The sequence below is a fragment of the Tachyglossus aculeatus genome, chromosome 1 (assembly GCF_015852505.1).
Source record: "Tachyglossus aculeatus isolate mTacAcu1 chromosome 1, mTacAcu1.pri, whole genome shotgun sequence".
NCBI lineage: Eukaryota > Metazoa > Chordata > Mammalia > Monotremata > Tachyglossidae > Tachyglossus > Tachyglossus aculeatus.
The window spans coordinates 170,448,293-170,472,458 of NC_052066.1; the positions used below are offsets into that span (position 1 = coordinate 170,448,293).

Below are 24,166 nucleotides of genomic sequence, written 5' to 3' on the forward strand. Positions count from 1 at the left end.
GCCTCAGTGTCTCCACCTGAAAAATCAAAATTACCTGTTCTCCTTTCTACTTAGATGGGAGCCTCATGTGGGACAGGGACTCTGAGTCTGACCCTATTATCTGTTATCTACCCCGGCGCTTAGTACAGTGCTTGGCCCAGAGCAAGTGCTTAACAAAGACCACGATTCTTATTACTATCCTTAATGAAGTTCAGGTACAAAGGCGTCGTCCTAGCATCAAAACTACGCTTACCTCAGTACAATTTTGCTGAGTGGGATACATGAGGACAGTAACTGCCAGTAGGGCATCCAAACAGTTGCTGTGTGGTGAGCTGAGATAGGGGTAATTGAAAACAAAGGTAACAGAAGAAACATTTTAAGGAAGCAGTAAAGGGTAGCCTCAGCAATGTAGCTTTATACCTGAAGTCAGGGAGACCACTGCAGCAGTAAAGAAAGATTTCCACTGTGGATATCAACTGCCTATATCGTTACTACCCAAAAGATCCCGATCTGCATATGCCAGTGCCTCTAAATCTACTGTTAAACTATTTTAAGATGTGTTTTTATGGGTTTTTGCAGGTAGAAAGGCAGGAGTAAGGGAGAGAGGGTGCAGCTCAAAGGTAGCTAAATGAACATTAGGGACTCATGAGACCGACGGAAAAGTTTTCTAGAAGAGAAAGAGTTCTACAGTGGCCAATTAAGATCTTTCTTATTACAAAATGTGGGCTACATGGATTAACTGCTCAATAGCTCTACTTAGCCTGATTCGTAAAAGTGATTTTCTTCAACACAGATGCAGAAAGTTTGAAACTCTTGGCTCCCCTAGGAGATGTGGGTATGAAAGGGACATGTGGGGAGGAGGACTGCCATAGTACATACGTAAAATTTTTAAATAATCCTCCTCGAGAGACAAAAATTTGGGTCCAAAAAGGGAATTCTCAATTACCATGATGCAGGTATGGCAGCATTTTTGAAAGCTACTAATATGAGAGAAAGTAACTGCGGGTTTAGAGATTTGTCCTTAAGAAAACTTTAGAGTTGGGTTAGCACAGAAAATTCATCTTTTCTGCAAGTCGAGGTGCTCCAAAATGCATATACTTCACTCAGTTTAACGCTAAATCCAAACAGACCTAATAAAGTCTTGCAAGCTCAACCTGAGGCACTGCACTAGAGGAAGACAGGTGTTTTAACAGAAGAAGCACATTCTTCCCCGGTTTAAGTCAGCTGGAGTTAACTTTTCTTTCTTCTGCACTTTACGCTAATGCAGCTAAGATTATTCACTTTTGTTACAAGATCTCTCCTCTTCTCTATGCTGAGAATCAGTGTGGCCTAGTGGGAAGCTCACAAGCCTGGGAGTCAGAAGTCCTGGGTTCGAATTCTGCCTCCTTTCACTTGTCTGATGGGTGACCCTGGGCAAGTCATTTAACTTCTCTGGGCCTCTGTTCCTTTGGGTGCAAAATGAGGATTCAATACCCGTTCTCCCTCTTAGACTGTGAGCCCCATGAGGGACATGATTATCTCGTAGCTACCTCAGCACTTGGCACATAGTAAGCATTTAACAAATTCCATAATTATTACTATTTTCCACCAACCCCACTAGCCTCATTTCTTCAACTCTGTCACTCCTGAGACTGTCCAGTGGGTTTTAGGAGATGGACAGTTAGATACAGAAAAATGACCCCCTCAGTTTATGATCTTTAACTGATGACTATGAAATGAAATGTGTAAAATGGCATATGTATGTTCCAAATAAATATATATTGTGTGTAAATGCTTAGTACAGTGCTTTGCACACAGTAAGCGTTCAGTAAACACAACTGAATGAAATGCGATTGAACTACTATTAGTTAATGGCTAAACTCACAGGGGTCTAATGCCACAGTAAAAACAAACAAGCAGCATTTTAGAGTGAATTTGTCCCTCTTATGCTAGTCGAAATGTTTAACACAGACTTTTCTGCCTCTCTCAGAGATAGGGACAGGTAACTTTGTGTGTGTGTGTTGAGTGTGTGTGTATCTGTGTGTGTGTGTGTGTGTGTGTGTGTGTGTGTGTGAGAGAGAGAGAAAGAGAGAGAGAGAGAGAGAGAGAGAGAGAGAGATGATAGTAGGAGTAGTAGTATTATTAGTAATAGTATTTACTGAGCACCCATTTGGTACAATGTACTGTATTATGGAACTGGGAAATACAAAGAAGTGACATGTTTCGATTTCCTGCCCAAGAGGAACTTACATTCTAATGGGGAGATACACACACACACACACACACGTTTGTGTGTGTATATATATAAATATACATATAAACAGAAAGAGTGAGAAAAACCGCTCTTTGCTTTCAAAGACAATACTTCTGACAATTGACACACATTTGCGTGTGTGTGTGTGTGTATATAGATATATACATATAAACAGAAAAAGTGAGAAAGAAACTGCTCTTTGCTTTCAAAGACAATACTTCTGACAATTAAGACCAAGAATTATAACATCATCCCCACTTTACAAATGGGGAAACTGAAGCACAAAAAGAATTGCCTTTTCGAAACTACTGTGATTAACTGGGTGGTTGAACTAAGGCTAGGACACACTCCTACAATCTCTGCCCAGGACTCTTCATATCAGATCATCCTTCCCAATTATTCATTCCTAATTCAAGGACCACTTCTTGACGCAAAACCAACATTTTGCTAAAAGCTGTTTTTACCATACAGAACACTGAATTGCTAATTGCATGGAGAAGTGGGCAGGTGGGGAAGGTTTGGGCTTTGGGCTTTTCTTGCTTTGCAATCATAATCATCATCATCAATCGTATTTATTGAGCGCTTACTGTGTGCATATATACAGCACCTGTATATATGTATATATGGTTGCACATATTTATTACTCTATTTATTTATTTATTTATTTTACTTGTACATTTCTATCCTATTTATTTTATTTTGTTGGTATGTTTGGTTTTGTTCTCTGTCTCCCCCTTTTAGACTGTGAGCCCACTGTTGGGTAGGGACTGTCTCTGTGTGTTGCCAATTTGTACTTCCCAAGCGCTTAGTACAGTGCTCTGCACATAGTAAGGGCTCAATAAATACGATTGATTGATTGATTGCAGAGCACTGTACTAAGCGCTTGGGAATTACAAGCTGGCAACATATAGAGACAGTCCCTACCCAACAGTAGGCTCACTGTCTAGTAGGGGGAGACAAATGCCATTATTATTATTATTATTCCCCAACATTATTATTCTTGGTCTTTTACTTGTTAGTCTCTGTATTACATGCAAATACAATGCTCCTGATCTCCTACAAGGAAGGTAGAGGGGAGCGATGTAGAAAGGCAGAAAGCAGACAGTGCCTTACAACTGCTTGTTGCCTCTGCAGGATTAAGGCTTGGCTAAGATTCCCTTTTCACTTAGTGACTTCACCCTCACTCAAAGACCAGGTTGCTGGGGTGGAAAGACCAGAAAATTTCCTTTTTAATTCCTGGTTCCCCAGAAAGTAAAGCCAAATCATGTAGAAGAAGGGTGAATGCTGCACGGGATCCACGATTAATTGCTATACCGAAAACTAAAGAAGCATTTGAACCTCTACTTTCATCGCGGACTCCTGAATAAGGAATCGCCTGCAGTATTTTGCAGGGTGGATGGGTGGAACGGGAACCCTGAAAACTAGTTGGTTAATGTTGGTGGCAAATACCACGGCAGATGCCGAGCTGTCTGCTGGGCACTACGGCACACCACTGGCACTCCGCGGAGTCCTTTTACACGGCGACGGGTCCTGGCCTTATCAAACCTTTGCACGCACTTCCCACTATACCGCACCCCTGCCATCCTCCTAGCATCTCGTCGCACCCGGCAACCCCGGTGGAAGCATGACTGGCTAGGACAAGCCCGTGTAAGGCCAGTAGCCCTCAAATCAACGTCTTCTCGCGGGTTCTCTCAGTCTCAGGACTGAGAGTGGCCCGTCGTTTGCCGTCGGAGACTCAATCGGTCGGCACTGCACGATGAGAAAAGGTGGGTTTATTCCTAATCAGGGAGAAGCCCTCCCCAAGTTTGGCAAAATGTCGCACGAAGCACTGTCATCAGCACAAGCTTGGGAGTCGGAGGTGGTGGGTTCCAATCTCGGCTCTGCCACTTAGCTGTGTGACTTTGGGCAAGTCACTTAACTTCTCTGTGCCTCGGTTCCCTCCTCTGTAAAATGGGGATTCAGACTGTGAGCCCTACGTGGGATAACCTGATTACCTTTGATCTACCCCCGAACAGTGCTTGGCACATAGTAAGCGCTTAGCAAATACCATCATTATTATTATTATTATTGTTATTATCCCCACCTGGGGGCTCTTTCTACACCTTAAGCAATATTTACTACCACTCCTGACATCGATCTTAGAAAGTTCTACAGATGTTTTCATTCGCGCTTCGGGGGAGGGAACCAAAACGGCATTTAACATTATGTTTATTTCAATGCCTACCTCCAACAGACTCTGTACCTACAATTCTGCCCTTTTTCCAATCAAGGGTAAATCTAGTGTTATTACACAAGGCCAAAAAAAATCAGAGATCTATCTGAAGTCCCCTACTCCCTTTTACCATAGTTTAATGTTTACTGATACCACTGAGTGTAAAGAACGAAAGTAAGAGTCAGGTGAACTATCAGTGCCTTCTGAGGGGGTCGAGACAGGGAGTGTTCCTGATCAGAGGAATCGGAACTGGCTGTGCCGGAGAGGAGGCCCAGGCAAAACCAAGACTTCACTCAACGACTGGCTCTTAAAGTGCTCAATAAATACCACTGATTGATTGACTCTGTAGCTTTTCACATGTGCCCAGTTCAGGTGAAATGGGAGTGCTTCCTACCACCTCAGAGTTTTATACACTCCAAGCGTTTTCACATTAATTACAAAATATGCAAATAGTATGTAAAACCTTGTCCTCTCCCTGACTTTCCCATCTCTGTTGACGGCACTACCATCCTTCCCGTCTCACAAGCCCGCAACCTTGGTGTCATCCTCGACTCCGCTCTCTCATTCACCCCTCACATCCAAGCCGTCACCAAAACCTGCCGGTCTCAGCTCCGCAACATTGCCAGGATCCGCCCTTTCCTCTCCATCCAAACCGCTACCCTGCTAATTCAAGCTCTCATCCTATCCCGTCTGGACTACTGCACTAGCCTTCTCTCTGATCTCCCATCCTCGTGTCTCTCTCCACTTCAATCCATACTTCATGCTGCTGCCCGGATTATCTTTGTCCAGAAACGCTCTGGACATATTACTCCCCTCCTCAAAAACCTCCAATGGCTACCGATCAATCTGCGCATCAAGCAGAAACTCCTCACCCTGGGCTTCAAGGCTCTCCATCACCTCGCCCCCTCCTACCTCACCTCCCTTCTCTCCTTCTACTGCCCAGCCCGCACCCTCCGCTCCTCCACCACTAATCTCCTCACTGTACCTCGCTCTCGCCTGTCCCGCCGTCGACCCCCGGCCCACGTCATCCCCCGGGCCTGGAATGCCCTCCCTCTGCCCATCCGCCAAGCTAGCTCTCTTCCTCCCTTCAAGGCCCTGCTGAGAGCTCACCTCCTCCAGGAGGCCTTCCCAGACTGAGCCCCTTCTTTCCTCTCCCCCTCGTCCCCCTCTCCATCCCCCCGTCTTACCTCCTTCCCTTCCCCACAGCACCTGTATATATGTATATATGGTTGTACATATTTATTACTCCATTTATTTATTTATTTATTTTACTTGTACATTTCTATCCTACTTATTTTATTTTGTTGGTATGTTTGGTTCAGTTCTCTGTCTCCCCCTTTTAGACTGTGAGCCCACTGTTGGGTAGGGACTGTCTCTATGTGATGCCAATTTGTACTTCCCAAGCGCTTAGTACAGTGCTCTGCACATAGTAAGCGCTCAATAAATACGATTGATTGATTGATTGATCTATCCAAGCAAGCTGGGGGAAGATGAGCCAGTGAGCTGAAATTTTCAGCATATTCAGAAAAAGCTCTGCACCTAACTGCAGGTGAAGACACATCTACACAACAACCTAATGCTAGCAGTGGAATAGAACATGTTTGCTATAAACCACTGAAAATTTGTTTTATGGCAATTTACAAATCCCTCATTCATTTCTTTTACTTTTCTCTTTTACTACCCAGGTGGGGCAAGATGAGGGAGATGAATCATTCATTCATTCAATCGTATTTATTGAGCGCTTACTCTGTGCAGAGCACTGTACTAAGCGCTTACCTTGCTTTCCTTAGACCCTAAAGTCTACTCTTCATTACGGGTCACAGATCTCATGATACCAGTAAAGGTACAGTGTCAGACCTTACATACATGCCCGCTAGTTAATAATTTTATTAAGAACACACATTCTGCCCCACATTTTTGCCAACATAATTACAAAAAAAATTATTCAACTAGAATTTTACATCAATTTGTATTGCACTGTGATGTGAAGGCTGCGTGCTGTATGTGAAGGGGAGTTCACAAGGAGGTCATGGGGACTGTTGAGTTTTATAGCAGAACGTCCCTCCTTAAAATGCTGTTGGTGCCATGGCAGCTTAGACCTGGGCATCACAGCAGCCCCAACATATCTGGGAGAAATAAAAGGTTCCTTCCTCGATACCCTGAGGTAAAACCTGAGGCTGTTTACAGCGGCTCCGAAGTTCAAAATCAATGGCACTCCTTCTTGCTTTTTGAAGCAAATGGCACAGACAGCTGGGTACTCAACTCTGATATGCAGATGGCAACATTTGTACACACAGCAGACTGTAAAACAATGAGCTCAGCCAATCAAGGCACAAGCTGACGAAGAGAGGGATGCTCTCCTCTCCACTTGCCCAATCCGGCACCGGGAATCACCCTCCCTACGGCACATTTAGGGCTCTTTGGCCACCTCCATAATCTGCTCAACTAAGGAGACGTCAGAAACATCAGATCGGCCACTCTCCTAATAAGACACACTTAGTAGCCCGAAGAGAAGTATAGGGAAGCAGGGTTTGGAGAGTCTTTAAACAATCGTGTTTCCCTTGCAGGCACATAACCTACTTTGGGTATGTAATAAGCTCAGTTAAAGAATTTAATATGTGATAGTAAAGTGACCGCTGAATGTTCTCTCACCAGTAACTGATGGAGAAACCTAAGTTTTTAAATTCTCCCACTACACCCACTCCCTGGAGAACTCATTCACTTCCATGGCTTCAACTACAATCTCAACATGGAAGATTTCTTAATCTCCCTCTCAAGTCCCAACCCTTCTCCGCAGTCTTACATTTCCTCCTGCCTTCAGGGAACTTCCAGATGAATGTCCCGGCTCAAACTGAAAAACAGAACTCTTTGTCTTCTCACCAAGACCCTCTCCTCCCCTTGACTTTCCCATCTCCTTAGAGAATACCACCATCCTCTGAGTTTCACAAACGCCCCAAATCTTGGCTTTATCCTTGATTTATCTCTCTCATTCAACCCGTATTGTCTTTCATCAAAATTCTGATGGTCCTACCTTCACGATACCCCTAGCATCCACCCGCTTCCTCTCCATCCAAACTGCTAGCATGCTGGTCCAAGCACTTATCTTACCCATCCTTGAATACTACCCCAGCCTCCTATTCCTTCCCATTCCAGGCCGTACTTCATTTTATATTTTTCTAAATTATAATTCTGCACACAACTCTCCACTCCTCGAAAACCTCCGACGGTTGCCCACCCATCGCCACACTCAACTAAAATGCCTTAACATTGTTTTTAAGGTACTAAACCAGCACTCCCCCCTCCTCCTATCCCTCTCATCTCCTAATAAAATCCAGTCCATCACGCTTCGCTCTTCAAACACCAGCCTACTTACTGTACCTCAATCTCGTCTCCCTTGCCAACAACTCCTTTCTCCTTCACATCTGACAGACTTCCACTCTCCCCATCTTCAAAGGCCAAAACTATATTTCCTCCAAGAAGTCTTCTCCAACCAACCTCCCATTTTCCCACCCCATTTGCCCTCTCTTCTACATGACCTATGCCCTTGGGTCTGTATCTCCTAAGCATCTTGTTTCCATCCCCTCAGCTCCACAGCATTCATACATCAGTCAGTCAATCATGTTTATTGAGCACTTACTCTGTGTAGAAAGAGCACTGTACTAAGCACTTGGGAGAATGCCGTTTCACAGACACATTCTCTGCCCACAATGAGCTTACACTCTGCCTCCTCTAATTCATTTTAACGTCTATCTCCCCCACTACTCGAGGGCAGCGATCCGACCTACCAACTCTATTGAACTGTACTCTCCCAAGCACTTAGTATAGTGCTCTGAATTTAGCAAGCGCTCGATGCCATAGATCGACTGACTGAGAAGGATCTCACTCAGCTCTCGGTTTTGATGGAAACATTCCAGAAATGGTATTCATCGTGGGTCGTGATTATTTGATAGTGCCTCCATCCACCAACCAAGACAGTGGTTGAAGATGTGCAGCAAAGGGGATAGGCACTGTACCACCAAGCGCTTGGGAGAGTACATAATAACAACAGACAGATTCCCTGCCCACAACGAGCTTACAGTCTAGAGGGGGAGACAGACATTACTATATAATAAATAATACATATTAATATAGTCCTTTCCTTAGTGCTTTTCAGGACACTAGGGTGAGTTCTTCATCAAGCAATCAGTCGTATTTATTGAGTGCTTACGGTGCGCAGAGCATTCATTCATTCAATTATATTTATTGAGCGCTTACTGTGTGCAGAGCACTGTACTAAGCGTTTGGGAAGTACAAGTCGGCAACATATAGAGACACTGTACTAAGCAGTCAGGAGAGTACAATGTAACAGAATTGGTAGACGTGTTCCCCGCTCACAAGGAGTTTATCGTCTAGGGGGGAGATGAGCAATATGAACAATGCTTAATATTATTAATATTATAAATAATATAATGAGATGCACACATGTGTTGTGAGGCTGAGGGAGCGGTGGATAAAGGGTGCAGATTCACTGGAAAATTAGTTATCAGCTGTCCTTATTCATAGTCCCGGGCAGGATTTATCCTTAGGACAACAAAGTGGAGGGTGTGCTGGCCCTACAGCAGTCTTTGCGGTAAAACTCTCACCCAGGACTGTGAATAGGCGATCTGGGTTCCAGTCCCTGTTCCGCCACTCGCCTGCTGTGTGATCTTGGCCAAGTGACTTAACTTCTCTGTGCCGGTTTCCTCATCTGCAAAATGTACGTCTTCCCTCTTAGATTGTGAGCCCTGTGCGGGACAGCTACTGTGGCCTATATCATCAATCGTATTTATTGAGCGCTTACTATGTGCAGAGCACTGTACTGAGCGCTTGGGAAGTACAAATTGGCAACATATAGAGACAGTCCCTACCCAACAGTGGGCTCATATCTGATTATATCTTCCCCTTTCCTCCATCACTGAAGGCCCCCCACTCCCGGCATGCTCTGTGCGTGCCAGGTCAGGGATAAAAGCTGTTCCCGCATGCTCTCAGCCTCCTCCATCCTCACCGAGGCTTCGAGTCTATTTTGTGGATTTGTTTGTGTTGTCTTTTAGTGTTTCGCCACCCCTGAGATGTCTGTCTCCAATTCCCTGTCCCCACTTCAACTCTTAGCGAGCCCCCTGAAGGACAGGGTCCTGGGCCTGTTCCCACCAGTGTATTCCCTCACATACCTTGGCGCAGTGCTCCGCACACAGTGAGCGCTCGATAAATTCTATTACAGCAATCACTACCCCAGTGCTTGGCGCATAGAAAGTGTCTAATAAAGATCATTATTATCATCTCACCATCAGCAGTGTCATCTTTGAGGACAGCTACATAAAAATCTCAAGAAGCACTGGGATAATAATAATGATGGCATTTTTTAAGCACTTACTATGTCCCAGGCACTGTTCTAAGCGCTGAGATAAGAGCTATGAATACCTCCAAACACAGGGCTCCACTTCCAGAGTGAGAGGTGTTATTCTATCAAAGAATCCCCCAAATTCAAAGGTGAGCACCGGTTTCATTATGTAAACTTATTGTGGGCAGGGAATGTGTTTGTTTATTGTTGTACTGTACTCTCCCGAGCGCTTAGTACAGTGCTCCGCTCACAGTATGCACACAATAAATACTCTTGACTGACTGATTCACAACAAAAACCGACAATGGGGCTCGGTAGGGAAGGCCCTGGGGATATCACCACGGAAACAGATAATAATAATAATAATAATAATAATAATAATGGCATTTATTAAGCGCTTACTATGTGTGAAGCACTGTTCTAAGCGCTGGGGAGGTTACAAGGTGATCAGATTGTCCCACGTGGGGCTCACAATCTTAATCCCCATTTTACAGATGAGGGAACTGAGGCCCAGAGAAGTGAAGTGACTTGCCCACAAAGTCACACAGCTGACAAGTGGCGGAGCCGGAACTCGAACCCATGACCTCTGACTCCCAAGCCCGGGCTCATTCCACTGAGCCACGCTGCTTCTCTAACAGATCTACACTTTCCCAGTTGAAGGGGACTTGAAGGACTCCTGCACATTTGACACTGGAGGTTGAGGGAAAAGGAAGGAGGAAGAAATGGAAAATTTAGTAAATTGAAGGCTACATTTCCCAATCCACTGTGGCCTAATGGAAGGGGCACAGGGCCTAGCAGTCAGAGGATCTGGGTTCCAGTGCTGCTTCTGCCACTTGCCTGCTGTGTGACCTTGGGCAAGTCACAACTTCTCTGTGCCTCGGTTTCCTCATCTGTAAAATGGGGATAATAATAACGACGACATTTGTTAGGTGCTTCCTGTGCGTCAAGCACTGTTCTAAGGGCTGGGGTAGAGACGAGGTAATCAATCAATCAATCAATCATATTTATTGAGCGCTTACTATGTGCAGAGCACTGTACTAAGCGCTTGGGAAGTACAAATTTGCAACATGTAGAGACAGTCCCAACCCAACATTGGGCTCACAGTCTAAAAGGGGGAGACAGAGAACAAAACCAAACATACTAACAAAATAAAATACATAGAATAGATATGTACAAGTAAAATAAATACAGTAATAAATATGTACAAGCATATATACATATATACAGGTGCTGTGGGGAAGGGAAGGAGGTAAGATGGGGGGGATGGAGAGGGGGACGAGGGGGAGAGGAAGGAAATCTGATCAGGTTAGACCCAATCCCTGTCCCACGTGGGGCTCACAGTCTTAATCCCCATTTTACAGATGAGGGAGCTGAGGCGCAGAGAAGTGAAACGAGTTGCCCAAGGTCACACAGCAGACAAGTGGCAGGGCTGGGATTAGAACCCGGGTCCTTCTGACTCTCGGCGCCACGCTCTAACCATTAGGCCACGCTGCTTCTCTATGCTAGGAAGCCCCATGTGGGTCAGGGACCGTGCCCAACATGATTGTATTGTATCTACCCAGTGCTCAGCATCCAGTACGTGCTTAACAAATGCCCTTATTGTTATTATTGCTACAACTATTACCACACAAGAAAAGGGTCAGTTGTGCTTCACAGGTGTCCAAGTTCCCGGACTGCTGATGAATCCCATCCCTCCTCGCCATCCTGGACTCATTATGGAAGTGCCCAGTAGCATGGCGCAGTGGCTAGAGTACGGGCCTGGGCCTCAGCAGGTCACGGGTTCTAATCCCTGCTCTGCCACTTGTCTGCTATGTGACTTTGGGCAAGTCCCTTCACTTCTCTGTGCCTCAGTTTCCTCATCTGTAAAATGAGGACTGTGAGCCCCACGTGGGGCAGGGACTGTCTCCAACCTGATTTGCTTGTATCCACCACAGCGCTTAGTTCAATGCCTGGCATGCAAATACCACAATTATTATTATTACCAGTGGGGCTTGGAAAAAGACAAGCAGCGACAGGAATCCTCCCCAAAACGCTGGATCTTATCCCCCCCATCTTACCTCCTTCCCTTCCCCACAGCACCTGTATATATGTATATATGTTTGTACATATTTATTACTCTATTTATTTTGTACATATCTATTCTATTTATTTTATTTTGTTAGTATGTTTGGTTTAGTCTCCCCCTTTTAGACTGTGAGCTCACTGTTGGGTAGGGACTGTCTCTATATGTTGCCAATTTGTACTTCCCAAGCGCTTAGTACAGTGCTCTGCACACAGTAAGCGCTCAACAAATACGATTGATGATGATGGGAGGACTGTGGCTGCTTCGGTGCTAATTTTGAGACTTGGGCTGTGAGCCACGAGGAGCTTAAACTCTGCTGTTCTAGTCCCAGTACCTTGTAACTCTTTACTGCATTTAACATTGCCCTTGACTTTTATGTCGTTTTCGTGCTTTTCCTGTTTCATCTTTCCTCAAGCGTCCGCCGTCCCTTATTCTTGAGACTGTGAACCTCCTGGGGGCCGGGGAACGTGCCTCGCTCTCACCTGTGCATTTTATCCCAGAACTAAGAATGGTGTTTGGCAAACGGTAGCCACGTAGTACTATTATTCCTACTGGTGGCAAATGGAGGTCTCCAGCAATGACCAGAACCAGGCAGGTGTTCAGCGGTTTTTCGTTTTTCTGATAAGCCCTACCTGAGCCCAGGTTTCAGGGTTAGTGTACGGGGACCTCGACTCCCCCGTTTCCCGGCGCTGGGGCCGTGTCCCAACCCCTGAGCCCCTTTCCCTCTGATTGCCTCTCTCACAGCACTTGACCACAAACCCTTCCGAGACCTTAAGTAAGGCCAGCAATTGATTAGAGTACATTCTCTGAACGGCACCGCTCACAGAAACAAGTGCCCTGAAAACTGCCCAAGAAACTACCCTTCGTCCGCCTCTGGGTCACGAACTGCTCTGAGACCGAGGGCAGAAAAGGCACTGAGTCTTATCCCCAATCCACCACTGCCCAGAAGGAACCCCACGCAGGCCTTCACGTGCTCCGAGCTCTCCGCCAGGCCAGGCACGGCGGATCTGGTCACGGACGGCTGCACTGCTGGAGTTTCGGAGCACTGTCGGGAAAAACACCCGTGAAAGGGGATGACTGGGATGAGAACAATCTGGGCAGGAGCAGCCTCTGCTCTGCCGGCCAGCCCGCCTGACAGGAAGAAACCTTCCCAGCTCTGGCATGATTAGCAAACTCTTTGTGCTCTTAAAGGAGAGTAATTATAGGCCTGTGAAAAAAGGGAAGCGCTCCCTGAGGTCCTCTTCCTCACATGCCTCTCAAGAGGCAACGGCCCCATTAAAAATTCCATGATGAAGAGGAAAAACAGCCTGGGAACAGCCAGGAGGCAAGAGAGCAAATTAATACACCAGCCATCCTCGGGGAATGCTGCGATAAAACAGGAAACACTTCTCTCTTCGCAAAATAAAATTATACCACTAATGATAACAGAATCACCACACACAAAAACCATTCTAATGATGGGTGTGGAATTCCCAGGGCTCTTCAGATGCTTTGAATGAAATCTTCCCCCACTCCACACAAAAAGCCAAAAAAGGAAATCTCTATCAGGTATAATTGAATGCATTCTTTCCCCTGCCTCTTCGTTAAAGAAGACTTGTCTTCTACACCAGGCATTTATCAAAAGGTCCTTTCCTTGTCAGCGTGCCCACAGTCCAGCTGGTGATTCTGGGCTTTACCCGACTGATTTGCCACAACACTCTTTGGGAAAGTTCTTCTAGGTTTGGAGGTTTTCTCCTCCAATGGTCCCTCAGATGGAAATGCATACACACTAGGTCAAAAAAGTCGGCTTGGAAAACAGGGTTTCTATCATTCGCATTTGTGAAAGGTTTCACAGAGGCCAAGCGTCCTTATCAAATGATTAACAAAGAGGGAAATAGCTTTTTCGAGGGGAGGGGGCAAAGTAGAGAAATACAACCATCCAAATTCCTCCTCAGAGTTCAACCATTGCCAGTTTTTGAGAGGCAGGCAAACAGCTACTTTGCTTCGAAGTAAGGTAGCCCAGAAGGGCAGTCTAAGACTTTTTCTAACATCCCAGGTTTCGGCGCTGGCGGGGGCAGAGATGGAAAAGCGATCTGGGTAATGACACGCACGGGTGAACCACACAAGTCCTGCCCCTCACAGCCACCTGAAACGGCATGTAAAGGGGAGCAGGAAACTAGAAAGAGGCACAATTACTGATTTCAGCAGGGAACAACTTTGAGGTAAGGTCAGGCAGAAGATTCGTTTCACTCTCAGCTTCAATATGACACAGTTTTATTTATGTGCTCTATCTCCCTGAAGGGATGGCCTCCCATATGATAGAGAGACTTCCTATATGATGGGTTCAACAATCACCTAAGGCCTAAAGCACTGTGGCATCCTCAGACAATGCTGCATTCCCCGGGAGCCAACTACTGAGGAGAAATCAGTAAGGCACGCTGCAATTCAAGAAAAGAATGGTTCTCCCCGAGCATAGGCTTGGTATGGAATGAGAGACAAGGAGGCAGGAGAGAAAAAAGCACCAGGGACGATAAACATTAAGCATAACAACACATCAAGGGACACTGTGTGCACAATTAGCAGGGACTGTGAGTCTCACATTGACCTTTGCAGCCACACAAGCCCTCGCAGGTGAATTCCACCATTGGTGTCTTTGCCAAATACACAGATTAGGACTTTAGAACTACTAATCAGTGATTTGCCATCCTCTTTTTGGTATCATTAGAAATATTCTCTTCCCAAAATTGTTTCCATGACAGAGTACCAGCTTTTCCACGCTGGATCAGGAGGAAATTGCAGTCAAAATTAGTAGAAAGGACCGTGACCTCAGCTGTGCTTTCTTTTTTGCCGGGTCTGCAAACAACATGCGCTCCTATTTTAATAAGAAGCCCCTGCCACTGGGGTCTTTTGGGCCTCGGGACGATGATGATAATAATAATAATAGTGGTATTTGTTAAGTGCTTACTATGGGCCAGGCACTGTACTAAGCCCTGGGAGGGAATCAAGCAAATTGAGTTTGACACACTCCCTGTCCCGCGCGGGGCTCGCAATCTCAATCCCCAATTTACAGATGAGGTAATGGAGGCACAGAAAAGTGAAGTGACTTGCCCCAGGTCACAAAGCAGCCCTCCCCACCAGGGTGGTGCCCAGATCCAACCCTCGACAGGATGGTGGGGGAGGACAAGCTTTTAACAGGTATTTAGAAGGTTGTGCATTTTGCTTAACTGGAGTGGGGTTGGGAGTGGGTTCATTTTGCTATTTTTTAAAATGAGCTTTTTCTTTCTTGTACCTTCCCCTCTAGATCTTCAGTTCCTTGGGGACAGAGCATGTCTTCAAATGATGCTTTTTTGAATACTCCCTCTTCAAAAATGAAGGACAGCTATAAACACCCCCTTAGACTGTAAACTCCTTGTGGGCAGGGATCGCAGCTAACAACTCCACTGTAGTGCACTTTTCCAAATGCTTAGTACAGTGTTCGTCACACAGTAAGCCCACAATACCATTGATTGACTGATTATAAATGCACAAAAAAGGCACTCAACAAACATAATAAGGGAGTGCTATAAAAAAAAAGTCCCCCGTCTTCAAAACCACTATAGCCTTTCCCTTTGTTGGAACACATTAGCTACCAAATGTACAAGTTCACCTGTGACCTGCTTGAAATTTCTGGTTTATTTAGTTTGTGAGATGATGAAGAATTAGGACCAAGCTCAATTCTCCAGTAATTCAATTTTTTTTTTTTAAAAAAAGAGAGCGAGAGTACATTTTCTTATTCTCTCTCAACCCCTTACGTGAACGTCAACAGGTTCGGAAAGGCCTCAGTGCTGTTCCAACAAGCAGGGACTGGAAGGTGAGACCATCGTTACCTGGCAGAACAGTGCGCTGCTAAGCACCTTCGGTGGGAAGCATCAGCAAGGACGTCCAGAGAGTAAAGGGGAGACAGGGGATTAAACTGGAAGATGAAAAGGATGAAGAAGAGATCATTTCAATAACATCTCTTTGGCACTTTACAGAGCACTTCTAGCACTTCTACGTCTTTCCTCCCCCCCCCCGCCGCCCCCTCACGCCCTCATCTCCCGTCTGGTTACAGTTTACATAACACAGGGTGAGGAGGGCATGCCCTGAAAGGGCGCGGTGCCTGGCAAGCCTTGCTTCTCACCCAGGCCGGCACGAATCCCATTTATAAATAGGTCTGTAGTTTCAGCTCCCCACTGGAAAGCCCCCGGGCACAGGTCCAGCAGGGTCCCAGACCACACGGTTGTTAACATCTTCTCGCCTCCCTGGCTCTCAGCACAGGAGGGTTTGGGCTCAGCTCGCTGCAGCCCGCGGAGGGGGATCCTGCGAGCGGATCTCAAATCAAGCAGGCTCCAAATACGGAACACTGGGCAGGGTAAACGAGTTTAAGGCTGCCTCGGTTGCCTCCAAAACCAGTCTTCCAGAGGCTCAGAGCAGCGCACCTCAGGTAAAGGACATGATCACTTTCCTTTAAGTGCCGTCAGCGCACAGTTTTGCCGCTGCGCCCTGTTGGAGGGCTCCTTCTTCACAATGGGGCAAGAGAATACAGTCATAAATCCTCTGTTAACAAGGATGGGAGAGGACCACTCGGCCCACGAGGCGATGAGTATACGTACTGCATTTTCACAGCAAGCTAGGCAGGCAGAAAATACCATTAGAGTCAAGGAGGATTTGGAAAAATCCAGAGGAGAGAAATATATAATGGGTCACTAGCAGGAGTGTTACAGATGTTTCAACGTCCCAAAAGCATTAGATACATGGTTGGTGGAAAGTTAGGGATGCTAAACAGATGTGCATAACTGAGGCAGCGATCGTCCAGGAGGGCAACGTCACAGTGGTTCCCCAAATATCTGAAGAAGATCAAATACCAGGCTGGACAGACCCTGTCTAAACACACTGCTTATGCTCTTATGTAGGATGTTCTTTTCGTGCAGCAACAGAATCAAGAGAATAATGGTAATTTCTCAAAATGCGGAAATAACTGCAATCTTTCTCCAGGTTTATGAAGTGAAATAAATGACAATTCTTTATGCTCAGGGCAGGATTTCCCCTCAAACCTTGGGTTAAAGGCATTTTTAAGATGGATGAATGATGGAGTGTTACTGTTCCAAACCATTTTTTTTTTAGGTGCCTAGTTTTATTCTGGCTTGCTTGAGTTCAGAGAATAAACAGCAACTTCATTGCTCGGGGACCAATTCTCTATTTGATGTTAATCTCATAAAATGCTTCTATTTCTGAGAATGAAACTGGGTTCAGCAAAGAGAAGGATGGGAAATTCTCAACTGAACTCTCACACATGCTAAGGAATCAAGGCCAGTTTCGTTTTCCCAGCAAGTCCTGGCCTAGAGTGGCAATCTTGGATTAGGAAAAGGAAGGAGGTAGAAGGTGGGAGGTAATTTTTCAGAAAAATAATAATTGTGGTACAGTATACTTAATGCATTATATCATAAAAAAGTTAATTATATTACTAATACATGTCACCTAAGTGTAGTTTCTCCACTTGACATTTCCACCTATCAAAATTCATGGGTACACTAACAGAGATTATGCAAATCTGTGAAACTCCTTATAAAACTGCAGGGGCACAGAAGTGACTTCACAGGAGAGAATGCTATATGTGTGTCTGTGGGTGCGGGGAGGGGAAGGTGTTAATATTTTTTAATGAATCACAGGAGAAAAGGGCTGAGTAGAGTTCAATATTCACAATGAGCTAGAGATAAAAGCAACGAATGTGTGTTGTGACAATTATTGTCACGGATTTCCAACTACATCAATCTCTTTGCTGAAAGGAAGGTGAGGCATTGTGCTGTGCAAATTTCAGAGTGAGTTCATAATGTAAGAAACGTACTTTTAGAATATAATTTTAGAATTAACTAGCTAGGGAGCAGTAATAAATTTAATGCCCGTGGGTGGTAAAATGATAAATCCATCCCTGATCAGGACTCTCAATCTACATGCTATTTAGACTTCCTCTAGTACAAGGCCAATCACTGGGGTAACACGGGGAAAGCAGCGTGGCTTCGTGGCAACAGCCCGGGCTTGGGAGTCGGAGGACATGGGTTCTAATCCCGGCTCCACCACTTGTCAGCTGTGTGACCGTGGGCAAGTTACTTTACTTCTCTGCGCCTCAGCTCCCTCATCTGTAAAATGGGGATTAAGACTGTGAGCCCCACGGGGGACAACCTGATTACTCTGTATATATCCCAGTGCTTAGAACAGCGGTTGGCATATAGTAGGTGCTTAACAAATACCACAATTATTATTATTGTTGAATGGAACCTACACAGTTCAAACTTGAGTTCCAAACTCGAAAGAATCACAATATGATGCTCATCTTGGAAACTGTGCAATGGGCTTTCTATCTGACTGTATCTCCCTCTCAATCGTCCCGCTTCCTACCCTTCCCTCATGCTATCACCCCTGCCTGAGGCTCCCTCCCCACCAAACTCTCAGACCACACCTTGTCCCGACTTCACTACCTTCCTAAAATCCCACCTCCTCCAAGATGACGGATTCACAACATTCGGGTCACATCAAAAGCAACAGCCCCTCTTAGCACTATCAGTGGCCACTGGAGTATGCCCATAGTGGCCTCACGGAAAGGGCACAGGCCTAGCAGTCGAGAGACCTGGGTTCTGACCGCTTGTCAGCTGTGTGACTTTGAGCAAGCCACTTGCCTTCTCTGTGCCTCAGTCCCATCACCTGTACAATGGGGTTAAAGTACCTGCTCTCCCTTCCTCTCAGACCTTGAGACCTACATGGGACAGAGATGAGGTCTAATCTGAATGACTAATATCTACCCCAGTGCTTAATACAGTGTGTTGCACAGAAACACTTACATACCACAATTATTACAATCATTAGATTCCATTATTTAGTTCTTATGTACCTATGTGTATATTCAATTATTTAGTCAGCTATTTCATCCTGATGAATTTGAGCTACCACTCTTACATTTTTATTCTTCCAAAATGTATTAAATCCGTAATGTACTTCTTTGTATTAATGTCTGCCTCCCCCTCTACACTGTAAGCTTGTCGTGGGCAGGGAACATATCTACCAACTGTTACACTGTACTTTCCCAAGAGCTTAGTACAGTGCTCTGCACACAGGAAGTGCTCAATAAATTCAATTGACGGATTCTGTTATTAGGAGTTGAAAATCACTTTCGCCTGTCTAGTCCTGTAGATTAAAAGCTCCTCAAGGACAGGGAATGTGTGGCTGTAGGACCACGCTTTGCACTCGGCGAGTTCTCAATAATACCACTGATTGATTGATCGGAAGATTCGAAACGAAAACGAGAGGTCACAGATGACTGCTTCTTTTTCCACCTCAAAACCTTCAGAAGGATAAAGCGGTGGCCATTCACAGTCAAACTCAAAAGAAGGAAATTCACACTCTTCATGAGCTGTTATGCCACAGAGTTTCAAAATAATTCAATGAGAATCCTATATCCTTGAGAAATGGCACTCTGTGAATCCCAGAAAAGATGCAAGGCCTGGGGCTTCCTTACCTCGTGTGCACAGGCAGGCATGTGAGGGTAATCAGAAGGCAACGTTTTGTTCTTTCTAAAGGAAAGGAAATCAAATGAGAAAATAAAGATGACGGAAGAGAGCCAGCTTACCTGACAGCGATCCCTCTTCCCGGTTGACGATAACCAGAAACTGTAGAAAGAGAGAGAACAGAGAGAACAAAATGGGGGAAAATGTCAGCAAAAGAAGAAACGATGATGGGAGAAAGAGGTGAAGATAAAAAAAAAAAGTAGGAAAGATGAAATTGGGGGAGAGAGGGAGAGACATATTAAACCACGTGCAACCTTGATAGCAGAAACAATTCTAAGTGGAATGGAACACAGTGGAATAGGATTTCTAACAGGACACAGGGTATAGCGTGGGACAGTCATGAAGCTAAGACGCTATGCTCTGTGATGGACTCGTAGCCGTAGGGGCCACCACGATACCAAAGACATCCCGACACACGTCTGTCCGCAGGTTACAGACAGGGCTTGTCAGACACATTCCACTGTAACTGGGCAGCAGCCACGATAATCAGAGGGAAGGTCCAAGGACCGCTATCGAAAGTAGCATTTCTGGGATGGGACTGTCCTAAGAAAGAGCATAGCATGTCTCCTCCATCAAAAACAAATAGCTTACTGTCTGGTTCTTGTACCAACCACAGCACCCAGATAAGATGCCAAGTTTCCCGTCAGCAGCCACATATGGGCTCATTTGGAATTAAGCTCCCAGGGGCCGAAAGAAAGGGACACGTGGAAGGGACTATGAATTCATGCATTTTGGATCTACTTTCGCAGAGGCCCAAGGGCCGTAACATTGGGGGCTTCTTTGTAATAGAGCACCTAGATTTAGACTGTGAGCCCACTGTTGGGTAGGGACTGTCTCTATATGTTGCCAACTTGTACTTCCCAAGCGCTTAGTACAGTGCTCTGCACACAGTAAGCGCTCAATAAATACGATTGATTGATTCATTGATTAAAGGCAAAAGTTCACATGTGGTTCCGGAAAAGGGCAGGGAAGCTTCATAAGAATCTATACCACGTGCTATGGCCGCTTCAAATACAACCCACCAGACTTCCCTCTGACACAGGGCATAAGACAGAACAGTGCCACGTAAGCCTAATCTTTCCTTTTCCTAAAGCCCAAATCAGCCAACCAGAGAAAAAACGAGTGCTCACTCTTTCTGACGCGGGTCGTTCATGATGTGGTTTAGCCTATCGTGGCCCAGGCTGCTTTCCTGAAAACAGAGAAAGAGGCTCCTTAGCATCATCACAAATACTGGCCCTTCCGATAGTCAACTTCCGATATTAAGAAAACCAGCTCCAGCTCCTATCCCAAGACTGGCCCGCCGGCCCTAGATGGCTATGGAATTGGAGCCAACACTCCAGACAGCGAACCAGTCAGTCAACTGTATTTATTAAGCACTCAGCGTGTGCAGAGCCCTGTACTAAAGTCTTGGGAGAGTACCACAGATTCCTGGACCACGACAAGCTTACAGTCTAGTTCTTCAGAAGTTGGGGTCCTGGCGGGAAGGCCAGTTTGCGGGGTTTCACCCACTGGTTTCAAGTCCTGGTGAAGCGAGGCAGCAGCGGCCAACGCCACGTGGCCTGCTGTTGAACGGTGAAGGCCCAGTCCGGCCACAGTACCCCAGGGACGGAAAACCGTCACCCGGGAATAGCTCTCCTGCCCCTGCCAATTTTATTCTCCGGCCTCTCCGGAACCCCTCGCTTAGGGGGTGGCCTCTCACTTCTTTAAATATAGGCCCACCGGTGATCACAGAACACAAGGAATGAGGTGGGGACCGGTCCTCTCACTTGAGTTATGTAAAGGAAAGGAGGAACTCGGCCTTCATTCAGAAGGAGAACCCATGATCTATGAAGGCTAATCAGCATCGCTGAAGGTACCCAAAATGATGGAGGTGGACGGGAGTTGTAAGCGCACGCATAATTCAAGTCTGTGCGGGCGCCGGTCACATGGAGAAATGAAATTCCTGAACATTCTGGGCACTGGATGGAGTAGGTGGATTAGCATTGCATTTGGTGCGTATCTTAGCGTAGCAATTTGCTGCAGAAAATTAATTTGGGGTCAGGTTCTGGGCGGGAGTGGAGCTAAATGAAAAGGTTTCACACCCTGTATTCTTCAACCCATACGGCCATGCCTTTCAGTCACAGACACACACGAGGTAAGAGGGCCAGGGGGAGGATGGCTGAAAAATGGGCTACTTGTTACGGCGGAAAAATTATTAACTTACAGTGCCGTAATGTTTAAATTTACAGTTTATTACGGTGTAAATTACAAGCCGTACTTTCTGTAATTAGCAGCTCGCTAGCGGGGAGCTGTGAATGAAACTCATTATTTATGATTACAATTTAGAAAGAGAAATAGGGGGAGGAAGGAGAAAGCGAAGGAGGGGGCGGAGGGGTGGGGGCTGAGGGTTGTTGGGGGAGAAGCAGTGACCTCCGCTGCAAATGACAAATACCCCTTTAAGGTGATGAAGATGAATTAAAACAAGTAAATATTATCCTACTCGTTCGGAATCATTAAAAGCACATCCAGCCAGTTTCAGGTCCCTTCCAGGCCTGCTGCTGAGAAGAACCTTTCCAAGTACCTTATATCTTCCCCACTAGTGGAAGGCTCCTATTTCATGTGGCTAAAATGAAGCCAGGAGGGTGGGTAGGAGGCTATTAGCTGTTGAACTGTAGAAAAGCGAAACGGCCCCCTCTTCCCAAAGGCTCCACCGGGAGCTTTCAATAGAGGGGGAAAAAAACCCTGCATACATTTTAATGTCTAAACGGAGCTTCCAAAGGGTAAAGGGCTAAGGTGTTACCCCGAGAGAGATCAGCCCTCTGACAATCATACGGAAATTTGGGGCTCATTGAAATTAACCTGAATTCTCTTACTCAACACTGTAGAAAACAGATGTGCTCTCAAATGCCCTCTGCTTCATGGCCAGGCGTCCCCCCGAGCCCCCGCTTTGTCTCAGTCCTGCTTCTACAGTTCACAGCGCTGGAGCAAGGGCAGGCTTTCCAAACCCTTCAGGATCCGCACTACAGGGTTCCCTGGGGGTCCATGGTTTCTCATTGGGGAGCAGAGAGATTACGACCAGTGTTCTTTGAAGAGTTCCAGAAAAAAGGCTGACTCTAGACACTGGCCATGAAATCTGAGCGAACTTGACAGAAGACTTAGATTGGGAATTTCAAACTGGTGATGTTGACATGGCAGTGAGAGCCCACCGCAGCTGGATTTCAAGAAATAAAGAAGCACGGAGTTAAAAATAGAAGTGCCACCCATGAGAAGGTCAGTAAAGAAGTTCAGATTCATTTTTAGTGAGCCCTTCCCTGACCAATCCTCATTTGTCAAAGTTAAGCTACATCCTCTGGATGTTTTTGTTTTACTTCCCAAATAATCAAAATTCTGTTTCGGGACCTAAAATGTAGTCTAAGGTCCCGAAACAGCCCTGAGGATTCCTGATGACTGGGAACGACAAATCTGACAGAACAGCAGTGTGGGAAGCAGTGAGGAGCAAGGGCAGCAGTGCGGCTTACTGGGAAGGGCACGGGCCTGGGAATCAGAAGACCTGGGTTTTAATCTCGGCTTCACCTCTTGCCTACTCTGTGACCCTTGGCAAGTCATTTCACTTTTGTGCCTCGGCTTCCTCATCTGTAAAATGGAGAAAGTGTCCATTCTCCCTCCTATTTAGATCACAGCCTTCATGTGGAACGGGGACTGTGTCTGACCTGATTATCTTCTATCTACCTCAGTGCTTAGTACAGTACTTGGGATACGATGGGCACTTAACGAATACTGTAATTATTACCAGCACAGCAGACACTGTCCCCCTTACAGCCACTACATACAGCATTGGATTACCTTGCCTCCAAGCCTCCTCCGCCCCTTTCTGAGGCATCGCGCTGCTGCTCCAGGTAGACGATTTAAGCGGGCGTGGAACCCTGGAAAATAAACAGGAGGGGCCTGAACAGTGCAAGCAGGAAACAACTTCCTAGATAACCCCTCGGAGTAAAGAAGCTCTACGCTGGTCAGAAGAGGCGCTGGGAATTCATTTACACCCTAGTCCCTTGTGTATGATCTTTAGTCAAGTATTTATTTACTTGCAAAGAGGAAAAGCGGGTTGAAATATATATCAATAGCCCATTTAACTTGGTCTCTAGACTATAAGCTCCTTATGAGAAGGTAACATGTCTACCAACTCTGCTGTAATGTACTCTCCCAAGGGCTTATTACAGTGCTCTGTCCACGGTAAGCAATAAATACAGTGGTATTTATTGATTCAGTGGATTGATTGATTTAGTCCTAGTTATAAATGGGGTCTTTGAAAAGCGTGGTCCCTCCCAGGCTTTCGGGAGACGTTCAGTTGTGTTATACGAAAAGCTTCATGCTAGAACCTTCTTGAGTTCAATCTGCCACATTCGCTAGGTTGTTACTGCCCAGTAACTCTGGAATCCCCAGGGTCACACAGCAGACAAGTGGCGGAGCCAGGACCTTCCGACGCCCAGGCCCGGGCTCTAACAAGTACGCTATGCTGCTCCTCTCGGGGTGCCACAGTTTTCCTGATGGAAAATGGGGATAAGATATCCATCCTTTCCCCTTCGCCCCACACCCTTAGAATGTGAACCTCGTATGGGACACCTACCCCAGCTGCTCAGCACATTGCTTGGCATGCAGTGAGTGCTGAATACCATCATCATGACTATTATTATTCTAGAATGAATATATGTGGTCTGCTCCTGAGCTCTCGCATTCTTTCCTTAACAGCACTTTGGGTTGTAGGATACATATTACTGGGGTGGTTGATGAG

At 45.9% G+C, this 24,166-nt stretch overlaps 1 protein-coding gene across 11 annotated transcripts in view; it reads right to left on the minus strand.

The window, feature by feature from the left end:
• Positions 1-24,166, minus strand: part of GPATCH2L (G-patch domain containing 2 like) — a 62,354-nt gene that overhangs the window by 11,624 nt on the left and 26,564 nt on the right. For 4 of the 11 annotated variants that reach the window (XM_038743610.1, XM_038743600.1, XM_038743631.1 and 1 more), the window contains exons 5-9: positions 23,221-23,300; positions 20,529-20,587; positions 19,350-19,404; positions 15,688-15,773; positions 233-311 (exon numbers count right to left, since the gene is read on the minus strand). In XM_038743610.1, the coding sequence (XP_038599538.1) occupies positions 233-311; positions 15,688-15,773; positions 19,350-19,404; positions 20,529-20,587; positions 23,221-23,300 (359 nt within the window). Of the gene's footprint in view, positions 1-232; positions 312-15,687; positions 15,774-19,349; positions 19,405-19,460; positions 19,501-20,528; positions 20,588-23,220; positions 23,301-24,166 lie in introns of all 11 variants that reach the window. The other 7 variants (XM_038743649.1, XM_038743640.1, XM_038743673.1 and 4 more) reach the window with 5 other exon arrangements.